This window comes from Mesoplodon bidens (genome assembly GCF_964165515.1).
Source record: "Mesoplodon bidens genome assembly, chromosome: 2".
Classification (NCBI taxonomy): Eukaryota; Metazoa; Chordata; class Mammalia; order Artiodactyla; family Ziphiidae; genus Mesoplodon; species Mesoplodon bidens.
This window is the reverse complement of record NC_138177.1, coordinates 162,054,829-162,067,672: the sequence shown is the minus strand read 5'-3', so window position 1 is coordinate 162,067,672 and position 12,844 is coordinate 162,054,829. Positions and strand designations below refer to the sequence as shown.

The following is a 12,844-nucleotide window of genomic DNA, read 5'->3' as shown; positions in this document are numbered from 1 at the left end:
CCAAGCTGCCTGGATCCACTGAACTGCAAGAGCCATGGAGCTCCTGTGGGGCTCCAGGCAAGTCCTCCCCTCTGGACCCTGGCTCCTCATTCAGCAGATGGAAAAACACCACCTGTACCCAGGCTGCTGTGAGGCTCAGATGAAACAGGTTACCCATTTCTGAAGGCGCACAGTGATGTGCAGGGGATGGACGGGCTCCTGGCTGGGGCCTCCCGAGCGTGGTCTTGATGTTGTGATGTCCATCCTCAGGTCATAAAGAAATCGAGGTGACTGGGATTTTTTGGGGCTGGGATGCAGTGGCCAGGGACACAGCCCACTTCTAAGGAGCTTTAGGGTCATGGGGGCAGCACAAGTGCACGGGTGCACCAAGGAGGTGCCTGCCGCAGCCCCTGTCAGGACAGTGGGAGTCGGCCAGATCAGGGGGAGCGAAAACACCCAAGGGACAGGATGCGGCATGTGAGCAAGTGGAGAGCAGGGTGTTTGAGGACCAATGAGAAACGTAAGGTGGTTGCAGTGCAGAGAGCATGTAGGGGTCAGGAGGTGGTGAGCTTTGGAGAGTTGGGCCGGGCCTGAGTCACACAGGCCCTCGAGGGCCATGGTGAGGAGACCAGATACTGTCCTGAGGGTAGAGGGGAGCCATGGAGGGTTTCTGAGCAGGGGAGAGGCCATGAAGTTGTGAGCTGACCAGGGGGTGGTCCTGGAGGGTTTAGAGCAGAGTAGTGACGTGGTCAGATGGTTATTTTGGAAAGATTTTCCTGGATGAAGTGGAGGGTGCAGCAGCTAGAGGCAGGTACCAGGGCCCAGGGCAGAGTGGGTGGGGGCCTGGAGTCAGGCAGGGGCCGAGGAAGCCTCCTCTCATCTTGAGACAGATCTTGTGGATGCTTTTGTCCCCTGGTAGCTTTCAGCTGAAGGAGACCTCTCCACGGAGCAGCCTGAGCTTCCTCCCCGTAACACATGAGATTTCATTTCTCTCCTTATTTCACTTTAGGGAGAAAAAGCCCACTTTGTGCTCCCGATAACCTTTTTCAAAGGTTTGTAGAAGTGGGCACTTTTATCCTGCTTTTGTATCCTTGTTGCTCTACAGTTTTTCAATTATTCATTCAACAAACATGTACTGAGCATGATTTGTGCCAGGGTCTGGGCTGGGGCAGGCCTGGCAGGGAAGGAAGCCGGAACCAGACTGAAGAGCCTGAATGCTGGCTAAGGAGTTTCAGGTCCCAGTTTGGCTCTGAGAAGCCACCTCGTATCCCCCAGACAGGGAGCTCTGCCTCCGTGTTTCCTCAGCCCCTGTTCTCGCTGGCAAGACAGTGGTCACACTCCTGTACCTGGTGGTTGATGGGGGTGTCAGGTATCAGCCCTGACCCACTGCCCACCCAGGGGCTAGGAAGCCCACTCAGCCTGCTTGCTGTATCCCCCTCATCCCCTGCTGCTCAGCATCATGGCTTCCACACATCCTCTCTCACCCATCTTTCCTCCATCACCTCCTTTCTCATTTCCTTCATATCCTCTTCTCTATCCCCTCTCTTCTCTCTCACTCTCCTTTGTCACCTCCCTTCCTTTGCCAGTCTGTGGGACAGGCTGTAGGACCCCAGCTCTTTTTGTCTGCCAGCGCTGACAGGCTGGGCTTCCCTGCTGGACTGCTAATGGGGAAGTGGCTGCCCTCATCCCCGGAGACCTGTGCTCTGTCCCTGGACACCTGCTGCCTGAGACCTGCTTCCCAACACCTGGGCTGTGGTCCCTGCAGAGATACCACCAGCAGCCTCAACCCAGCCTGCTCTGGAGCAACTTTGGACAAAGTTGTAGAACAAATATCTGGGCAGAGTGGGTGCAAGACCTGCAGATCACGTGGGGAAACAGGCAGTGTGGTGCGCTGGAAAGGGCTCTGGGCTCGGCTCCAGTTCTGTTTCCATGGCTATCTCACCACTTTCTCGTCACCTGAAGTTAGGCAACTCAGTTGCTCTCTCTGGGCCTCAATTGCAGCTTCCGTAAAATGGCAATAGTAGCTGTTTTGTAAACCATAAAACATGGTGCTTTCATGAGACAAACACTGTGGTTAACCAGCAGACATTCCCAAGCCCCTTCTCCCTTTCCTGCCTCTGTCACAAAGGCTGGAAAAGTCAGCTGTCACTTTGCAGCTTCCCTGAGAGAAGTGGGTACCTGAAAACATTCTAGCTAAGTAGACCCAAGTGGGGATGCTAAGGAGCAATTCTAGAAAAGTTTCTGATTTTCTTTTACAAGGCACTACTCATTCCCCCCTTTCCTATTTTAACACAAATACAATGCCTGGAGCCACAGCAGCTATCTTGAGACAATGAGGCAATGAGCCTGAGGATGAGAAACCAACATGGTGACGATTGTGGTACAGAAAAATGGAAGGAGTCTAAGTCCTTGATGCACTTTTGAGCTGCTGCATCAACCCTACTGTACCTGACTCCAGACTTCTGTTATGTGAGGAAAACAAACACCAATAAATTTAAGCCCCTATTAGTTGGGCATTAAGTTCCTTGCAGCTGAATGTATTTCTAAATGATATAACATGTGAGATGTTTAGTGATAATAAAAATAATAAACAGGAGAAACTTACCTCCATTCCTCAGGACTATGGGCTAGCAACAGTATAGCACCCCCCATATATATGTGTATATTTGTAAATAACTATATTGTATATGTTTATATATACATACATATATGTTTAGTAGCAGGAGAAATTGTGACAAGACAGTTGTGGTTTTTTTCCTGTCCCTGCCCTGGACTTCAGCCCTGCTCCCATGATCTGACTAACTTGGCACCTCTGCTTTACTCTTTTCCTCTTTCCCATGGACACTATTATACTTTGTGATATTGTGATCAAATATATATCTGGTCTTTGCCTGTTTCTGGCACAGAGCTCCTAAAACCCTTGGAATTTCCTTAGTGATAAGAGTGAAAAAGTGGACAAGACAGTTTTTTGAGATGTTAAATTTCCTCTGCCAAACACATGGGAGAAGAAGGTTCTGGACCTCCTTGTCTTGGGGGAGGTCTGAGGAAGAGTGGGAAGCAGGAGAGAGACGTTACCTGCAAAATATGCTTCCCCTTCTGCCTTTGGTATCGAAAAGTCCACGTTTGTTGAGCAGCTTCTGGGCAGTGGGGGAGGGGGGCGATGGGGGCAGCAGAGGCGCCTCCTGGATGGAGAGGAGAGAGCCCCAAAGGAACTTGATTAGGGATGGGGGTGGTTCTTCCCAGACCCCAAAGAAGTTCTCCATGACTGGAAGAGGAGGCCAAGGGCTGTGAGTTCTATGAGCAAAGATGGGGGCACCAGTTCCTGCTGAGCTGGGGGAGCCAGGCAGAGCCCGGGGAGCAGGTGAGACCTCAAAGGGTGGAAGCACAGTTCCCTGACCTGCCCGAGCTGCCCACCACCTCCCCCCGCCCCATACCAGATCTTTCTTGCTCTGCCCACTGCCTTGCTGCTACATGCAACCCCAGGACTTTTGCACTATCCAGGAGGGGTCATGTGTGTTGGGGAGGAAAATGAAAAATGGCTGAGGTTGAATTTCCCACCAGCCTGGCTGGATGGGGCTTTGCATAGAAAGAAAGTTGATATAAAACAAATGAACAGGGCTTCCCTGGTGGTGCGGTGGTTAAGAATCTGCCTGCCAGTGCAGGGGACATGGGTTTGATCCCTGGTCTGGGAGGATCCCACATGCCGCGGAGAAACTCAGCCCGTGTGCGCCAATTATTGAGCCTGCGCTCTAGAGCCCGTGAGCCACAACTACTGAGCCTGCGAGCCACAACTACTGAGCCCGCGTGCCACAACTATTGAAACCCATGCACCTAGAGCCCGTGCTCCGCAACAAGAGAAGCCACCGCAATGAGAAGCCTGTGCACCGCAACGAAGAGTAGCTCCCGCTCGCTGCAACTAGAGAAAGCCCACGTGCAGCAACGAAGACCCAACGCAGCCCAAATATAAAAAATGTAAAAATAAAAAAAAATAAACAGATATTCTGTCTCTTGCACGCCTGTGAGCTGAGCTTGATAACCCCTTTAAAATAGCTGTAGATATAGGCTGATTTATGGCAACCCCGTCCCCCCAAAAAACAGTACAGGAGTGTGAAAGGCATTCATCTATTTCATTTTTTCAAGCAGCAGCACAGGATTCTATTGAGTGAATATTCTATCATTAATTTAACTAATCCTCAGTTAACGGGCATCCACATTGTTTTCAGTGGTTTTTTTGTTTGTTTGCTTTTGTCTTTCCTACTACCAGCCGCTGTGTTTATTCTGGCGGCTTGCTGAGCTGCAGGAAGAACGTTGACTCCAGAGCCAAGATCCTCTAGGTTCTTATCTCAGTTTTGCCCATGAGCTACCCTCACCTTTCTGGGTCTCAGTTTCCCCATGTGCAGAATGGGGATTGTACTAGCACCCACCCCATGGGATGTTGCCATGGTCAGTGAAAGCACATCTGTAAAGGGCCTGGCACCATGCTCGGCTCACCGTAGGAGCCAAAGAAAGGGTGCCTCCTTCCTTTTTCTGGCTATCAGTCCTCGGGGACTGAGACAAAAGTCTAGGCCAAAAGATGAGGTCACCTTAGCCTTCCCTCTACCTCCAGAGACAACTGTCCTTTGCCCCTCTGGAGGAGAATGTGACAGGTGGCAGGAGGTAGGGAGAAAAATTATAACAGGAGCCAACATTTATTGAACAGTTCCTGTGTACTGAGCCTGGAGCAAGGAACTTCAACGCCAATAGCGAGTCTATTAGTGTACAGAGAAAGAAATTCATAAGAGAAAAAAAAGATGGAGACCCTGACTCCCCAGTCTTCTCTGATCCCCAATCTAAATTAGCCTTCCCATTTCTCTTAGTTTTCTTTAAAACTCTACACTTCTCTGCATACATAGCCTTTATTACGGTGTGTGATTATGTATCTATTTGTGTGATGATCGCTGTATTGTCTGACTTCCCCTATGGTCAATGAGGGTGAGAACATACTCTCGTTGTTTATCATCTCCCTGGTGCCTAGAACAGAGCCTGATAAACAGAAAATGCTCAATAAGAGAAAGGTTAGTTGATTGACTGATCATCTGAATGAGTATTAGTTGATTCTGGAGTAGCCATGAGAAAGCCTAGGGGACAGAGAGTTTATAGCGGAGTAGGAAGGGCCAGAGCCCTGGGCTGAGGTCAAGAGGCCTGGGTTCTGGTACTGAACATGCAGGGTCAGAGGAAAATTCCGAGGGATGGCTTTGAAGCTGAGACCAGCAAAATAGGTGGGAATTGGGTGGTTCAAAGAGCATAGGAAGACTGCCCAGGGCAGAGAACTGCATGGCAGAGGCTCTGCAGTAAGAGGACAGGACCATCCAGGAGATGAGGAGCTCGAGCAGCATGGTGAGGGGTCAAGTGGTGGAGGTGGGGAGGTTCAGGCTATGCAGTTCAGAGGTCGCAGACTGGTGACCGGAATGCATGTCTGGTTTGGCCCTTGTTCTATGTTTAAAACAACAAGAACCTCAACAAAGATTATGGTGCCTTGCTCTGGAGCGCACCTTCCGTCTACCTCAGCTTCCCCTGCTCCTCCTCAGCATCCCCCTGCTGCTTCATCTTTTTTTTTAATAAATTTATTTATTTTTTTATTTATTTGTGGCTGTGTTGGGTCTTCGTTGCTGCGCGTGGGCTTTCTCTAGTTGCAGCGAGCAGGGGCTGTGCGGTGCGCGGGCTTCTCACTGTCGTGGCTTCTCTTGTTGTGGAGCACAGGCTCTAGGCACGCGGCCTTCAGTAGTTGTGGCATGTGGGCTCAGTAGTTGTGGCTAGCGGGCTCTAGAGCGCAGGCTCAGTAGTTGTGGTGCACGGGCTTAGTTGCTCCGCGGGATGTGGGATCTTCCCGGACCAGGGCTCGAACCCGTGTCCCCTGCATTGGCAGGCGGATTCTTAACCACTGTGCCACCAGGGAAGTCCCTGCTTCATCTTTTAAGTGACCTGGCTGACCATGAAGATATCTGAGTTGCAGCCTGATGCAGGGCCAGGTAGGCTGTGGACAGGGCACTGGGAAGGCCTGAGACCTGCCCACCCTCCTCTGAAATGCCTCTGGGGCTGCAGGCTTGGTCTGTCTTAGCCCTTCTCTGTTCTGTTTCCCAAAGGGTCCTGGGCTGGTGAGGTCCTGGCTTGTGAGGGTGGAAGGGCCTTTGTGGGGGGGGGAGGGGGGACCCTATATGGTCAGATCCTGAGCTGGAGTCCAGAAGGTTTGGTTCCCATCCTGCCCCCTCCACTTGCTTCACCTCTCTGAGCCTCAGCTTCCTTGCCTGTGAAAGGGGTGATAGGAGTCCCTACCCCAGAGGCTTAGGGTAGTTGTTGGACTTTGACTGTGAGCAATTCAGGACAACCCACTCACTTATTCATTTGTTCAACATGCCAGTGTGTGAGGGTTTAGTCCACTGTACAGTTTAAAGACAACACAGGCCACAAGACCACCGTCACTTCTGACACCAATTGCAGGTTCAGGGGTTTCCAAAACTGCCCTTAAGTTTGATCATTCACTAGAAGAACTCACAGAACTCAGTGAAAGCTATTCTACTCACAGTTACAGTTTATTACAGGGAAATGACAGAGTAAAACCAACCAAGAGAAGACAGGAATAGAGTGGAGTCTGGGGACACATCAGCTGCTGAGCTTCCACTGTCCTGTCCACGTGAAGTCAGGGTATGTTCACTTCCCTGCATCCGTGAGCGACAATATGCACAGAGCGCTGCCAACAAGGGCAGCTCACCTGAGCCTCGGGCATTCAGAGTTTTGATTGGGCCTCCACTGGGTAGGCATGATTGATTGATTGATGACTGATTGGTCAATGGATACTGTGTGACCCAAAGCCCGCCTCCTAAGTCATGCGGTTGGGCTTTCTGGTATGGCCAGCCCCCATCCTAAATCACATTGTTAACTGAGCAGAGCGGTGTGAGGGAGCCGGGCAGGAGCACACGGCCAAGCCCCTGCACAGGATGACGGCCCTCGGTAACGTGCAGAGTGGTGCAAGGTGTTTGTTTGAGAACTGACCCCTTCCCACCCCTCTCCTCAGGCGTGAGGCCCTGCAAAGGGAAGTCAGCACCCTGGCAGGACCACTGCCCTGTGGGTGAGCTTCCTTTAGTGGATGCATCCCACCAGCTCGCCTCCTCATCTCCCGAATGGACGGTCCTTGCAGGCTTTGCCTGCAAGCCCAGAGGCTGCTGGCCCAAAGGAGGCCCCACCGGCCCTTCTTTGAATCCTTCATCCGGGCCCTCATCATCTTGTGTGCCCCTCTGTCTGTGGTCCTCTCCTCCATCTCCATCTGGGATGACCACTGGCTCCTGGCCGACAACTGCCTCTTCTGGCTGTGGCGCTTCTGCACCGCCTCCAACCAGACTGGGCTGCACTGTCTCCAAGACCTGAGTCAGGCCCACGTGCCCAGGCTGGCCTCAGGCATGGCCGTGGCCCACAGCGTGGCCACCTTGGCCGTGGGGGTTGCCATCCTGGTCCTGGAGCTCCTCATGGTGTCCCAGGTGTGTGAGGACCCCCATTCATGGTGCGAGTGGGCCATGGGCTCCACCCTCTTCCTTGTCTCGTTCATCTTCTCTTTCGGGGGCCTCCTGAGCTTCCTGATCCTTCTCAGGAACCAGGTCACGCTCATCGACCTCACCCTGATGTTCTGGGGCAAGTTCACGGCCTCCTTCCTCTTTTTCCTGAATGCCATCAACAGCATCATCCACTTCAACAGCATCACCCATCCGTGGGGCTTGCCTACAAAATTTTAGGCCCCCCTCTGAGAATATCGAATGCTGCCAGAAAGTGTGGTCAAGATGGCACTTTTCCAACGTGTGACATTAAAACTGCCACCTCTTAGCCTTTGGCTGGTTGGGCCAGTGGCCCAGGGGCCTTTGCAGCTGGTCCAACAACCCTGGGGTGCAGCTGGCTCCGTGCCACCAGCTGCAGTCCAGCTGCCCTGGCTTAGCCAAGTTATTAGGATGTTGATTTTACAAGAAGAAACATATTTTTAAGAAAAATCACATTGTTACTACCTGGCTAGTCCCAGACCCCCCCAGGCAAACAAAGATTACCATCCAGAAAGTGAGAGCAAAGGTCAGACCTCTTTTTGGCAAGGTCAAGTTTTATTTTTCCAGCTTCACTGAGATATAATTGACACATAACATTGTGTCGGTTCAAGGTGCATGTGTCGATTTGACACATTTATAAATTGTAAAATGATTACCACCATAGTATCAGCTACCACCTGCATCCCATCAGATAGTTATCATTTCTTTTTTATGGTGAGAACACTTAAGATCTACTCTCTTAGTAACATTCAAGGATATGATACAGTATTATTAGCTATAATTACCAAGCTGTGTATTAGATCCCCAAACTTGCTAATCTTATAACTGGGAGTTTGTACCCTTTGACCAATACCTGCCCACCCCCAGCCCCTGGTAACCATTAAATTCTCATTACATACAAGGTCAGCCTGGAAAAGAGACGTGACTTCTGCATCTAAGAAGATCCAAGAAGAGCCACCTTGCCTCTACGCACACTTATAGCCTGAGCAGCCTGGAGCCGGTAGGTTGACTTAGAATAAATAGAGCTAGCACTTACTGAGGATTTCCTACGTGCACGGGCTCAACCGTTTCCGTGCATTAACTCACCTAACCTTCCCACCTTTTCCACAAGGAAGAAATATTCATGGTCTCATTTTATGTATGAGAAAACCAAGGCAAGGAGAGGTTTATAACTCACCCACCACATACAGCTGGTAAGGGGCTGAGTCTAGGATTTGGACACAGGTCTAGGTGACATCTAAGTCCACACTCTCTGCTACTTGCCTCCTATATTCTAAAATCACGGGGTTCGATTCAATTGTGAAAATTAATGAAAGAAGGGAAACCTCGCTAAAATGGAGTCGGAAGCCAAAACGGGGAGCTCTCATAAGGGTATCACTCCATCAATACGGATTCCCAATGGGAAGAGACATACATCTCCAGCAGGAAATGAACTACTTTACTACCTGCAGCAGGAGGAAGAAAGATTTTCTCCTCCAAAACAGCTGGGCCAATGAGAGACTGACACAACTCAGCCAATGAAAAGCCACTATTCTTTGAACTCCCAGTTTCCTCCAATGGACTTTTTGTTTATAACAGCCCCTCCCAACTTCCCCTTCTCTATAAAAGTTTCCTCTCCTTCCCTTTACCTGACTTGCCCGTGGTTTACCATAGTTGCGATTCTTTGCTGCTTCCCAATAAACCCATTTTGCTGGTAAAATAACTGTTTTGTTGTTTCAGATTAACAAAATATATTGAGTCCAAATTCTGGGCTCAGCCACTTACGGGCTGTGTGAACTTGGTCAGGTCAGGGATCCTCTCTGAGTCTCAGTTTCCTTATTGACAGCAGTTAGGATGCCCCCTCAGTGCCCCCTCCCTCCCTTTGACCTCCTGACTCTGTCGAGATTATTCACCCGACTTGCCCACAAGGCTACGGACTGCTGGAGGGAAGAATCGCAACCTATGTGTTCATACAGCTCCCACTGCCACCTGCCACACTGCCTGGCTCAGAGGAGGCGTCTGTAAATGTTTGCTGTTATTGAAGTACATTGAAGCGTGCCCCGGAAAGACCAGAACTGAATCCTGCTGAGTAGGGGGAGGGCTGTGCAGCCAGGCATCCTCGTCGCTGGGTGCCCAGGGCAGGAGGAGACCTTAGGTGATCCTCCCTGGGAACCTGGTCACAACTCAAGTGGAAAACACAGACTTTAACCCCCAGGGACCTGGCTGGGTTTAGGCCAGTGTCTCGACTTGCAGTGTGGCCATAGGCGAGGACATAACTCCTTTGGCCTTGCTTTTCCCATTAGTAAAATAAGGAAGTAGGACTAAACCATTGGACAGTTAAAGCCTGTTCTCCCACCTCGGCTGAAAGGCCCTCAGGAGCTCTGGTCCGGGTCCTCACAGAGGAAATGTCTGTGATGGTCTTTTTGAGAATGCCTCTTTCTCTCTGGTCTTGATGGCCTGTTCCTCCTCCTACTGTGCCCCATCACACACATGCACGCATGCATGCATGCATACAAGGCACACACATGCATACACACGGTGATGCATACAATGGACTGTCACTCAATATCCATTCACCCCTCCTCTCTGGACCTGCCTTAGCGCAGGAACAAGAAAGCTGAAAACACACTTCCCGGACGCCCCTTCACTTACAGCTAGAGCTCTGCGTGTGACTTAGCTTCAGCCAATTGGAGACACTTACATGACCTTTTGGAAGGTGGAAGTGAGTTTCCGCAGACAAGCATTGTCTGTAGATGTCTGTGTTTTTTCCTGTGGCCATTTCCAGCGTGTGGGCACCAGGTTCAGGTCGGGTGAGGGGTGGGGCTGGGCTGTGCAGATGCTCGTGGTGAGTCTGCTGGCAGTGCTGATCCACTATGACAGGCAGTGGTGGCAGCCGGGGCTCCCTGATCCTGGTGGCTTCAGCAGGGGTGGTGAGGGTCTGGAGCCAGGGGCAGCTCTCTTGAAATAATCAGGTCTCCTGATTATTTATAATACATAACACTCTGTAATGGATTCCTTTCTGTTTAGCTAGAATACTTACTTTCTGTTCTCTGCACCTAAATCCTTCAAGTCTTAGCTCAGCTGTCCTGACCCCCAAGCTAGACCGAGTCCTCTGTTAGGTGCTTCCCATTCTCCAGTTACACCTGATATCTGACCAATGTCTCTTCTCTCAGAGCCTGGATGAATTCACATCCTCTCATCAGATATTTAATGGGCATGTGTAGGCTCTGTTCTTGGTGCTGGAGATAACAGCCCTTCCTAGTGTGAAAATTAATAAAGGAAACCTCACTGCAACGAAGTCCGGAGGCCAGAAGAGGAAGCTCTCAAAGTACCACTCCAGGTCCATTACAGACCCCAACAGAATAATATTCAACAGGGAAGAATCATCAGTTACAGGCCCCAACAGCAAAAGATGCACCTTGCATCTCCTACAAGAAATCAACTACCCTAGCAACTCAGCCAGTGAGAAACCATCATCATCCTGAACTCTCACTTTTATCCAATGGACTTCGGTTCAAAACAACCCCTTCCAACTTCCTCCTTTATCTCTATAAGGCAAAGTTCCTTTCCTTTGTTTGCTGGACTTGCCTGTGGTTTTGGCTGCAGCTTGCTTGTCTGGACTTGCAATGCTCTGCTCTTCCCAAATAAACCCACTTTTGTTGGTAAAATAGCTGACTGCTTTACTTTTTTTTTTTTTTTTTTTTTTTTTTTTTGCGTTATGCGGGCCTCTCACTGTTGTGGCCTCTCCCCTTGCGGAGCACAGGCTCCGGACACACAGGCTCAGTGGCCATGGCTCACGGGCCCAGCCGCTCCGCGGCATGTGGGATCTTCCCGAACCGGGGCACGAACCCGTGTCCCCTGCATCGGCAGGCGGACTCTCAACCACTGCGCCACCAGGGAAGCCCTGCTTTACTTTTAAAGTCAACAGTGTGACAGCACAAAGTAGGGGCTCAGTAAATATTAAGGAAACACACAACCAGGTCAACAAATTAATAAATCAGGTCATTTCAGATAATGAAAAGCATTATGAAAATAGAACAGAGTAAAGGAATGGATGGATGGTTGGAAAGCTATCTTCCCAACTATGTATACATTTCCTGAGCCAGGGTTAGGAAAGAGCTAGGGGAGGCCTCTTTGAGGGGGTGACATTTGAGCTGAGACCTGAAGGAGAAGAAGCCAGGCATAGGAGGGTCTGGGGAAGAGAATTCCAAACAAGTGTAGAGGCCCTGACGTTGCAAGGAGCTTGGAGTATTTGAGGAACAGCCGTCAGGACAGTGTGGCTGGAGCACAGTGATTTGGGGCGGTGGTGGAGCGGGAAGGGAAAACATAGGCTGAGTCACATCAGTTAGGGCCTTGGAGGCCATGCTAAGGAGTCGGATTTTATTCTGAGTACAATGAGAGGCTGTCAGAGGCCCTGAAGCAGGGACATGATGTGACTGGTTTGTTTTAGTATTTGTTTTAGATTTTGGTTTTTTTAAAGGAACTAATTTTTTTAAATTTTAAATTAATTTATTTTTGGCTGCGTTGGGTCTTCGTTGCTGTGCGTGGGCTTTCTCTCTAGTTGCAGCAAGCGGGGGCTACTCTTCGTTGTGGTGTGTGGGCTTCTCATTGCGGTGGCTTCTCTTGTTGCATAGCACGGGCTCTAAGAGGCGCGTGGGCTTCAGTAGTTGTGGCACACGGGCTCAGTTGCTCCGTGGCATGTGGGATCTTCCCAGACCAGGGCTCAAACCCGTGTCCCCTGCATTGGCAGGTGGATTCTTAATCACTGTGCCACAAGGGAAGTCCCTGGTTTATGTTTTAAAAGACAGTATGATGTCAGGGGGTGGAAGAAGGTCAGAGTGGGATCAGGGTGGCCATTTGGGAGGTGACCATAGTAGACAGGGAAGGAGGTGACTGACTAGTGTGACAGCCCAGGAGATGGTGCAATGTGAGCTGAGCTGGGAAATTTTTTGGAGATGAAACCAGTAGAAATTGCTGATGGGTTAGACATGGGGGTGTGAATAAAAGAGAAGAATCAAGGATGAGCCCTGGCTTTTGGCCTGAGCAACTGGGTGAATGTGATCTATTGCAATGTGGACAACTGGAGTTGGATTCGGAGAGGAGAGGTCATCAGATTTCTGTTTGGGATGTTAGAACATCCAAGGGGAGCTACTGAGAGGCTGCATAGTTCAGGGGTTGAGAGCAAGGGCTCTGGAGCCAGACTGGCTGGGCTGGATTTCTGGCTTTTTAGTAACTGTATGGCCAAGTTAGTTTAATCTACTTTAAACCAATGCCTTAATTTTATCATCTGTAAAATGAGAATAATTATGGTACTCATTTCATAG

The 12,844-nt window shown here is 50.2% G+C and overlaps 1 protein-coding gene and 1 pseudogene across 2 annotated transcripts in view; one reads left to right on the top strand and one right to left on the bottom strand.

Moving 5' to 3' along the window:
- Nucleotides 1–12,844, bottom strand: part of LOC308605436 (methylosome protein WDR77-like) — a 524,245-nt pseudogene that overhangs the window by 27,473 nt on the left and 483,928 nt on the right. The gene's annotated exons all lie outside the window — the stretch shown is intronic.
- On the top strand, nt 3,286–7,742 carry LOC308612711 (voltage-dependent calcium channel gamma-like subunit; the record flags this gene model as incomplete). The annotated part of the gene is made up of 3 exons (XM_081225362.1): nt 3,286–3,340; nt 6,904–6,966; nt 7,117–7,742. 3 exons carry the CDS (start codon nt 3,286–3,288, stop codon nt 7,740–7,742), a joined length of 744 nt encoding a protein of 247 aa, XP_081081488.1.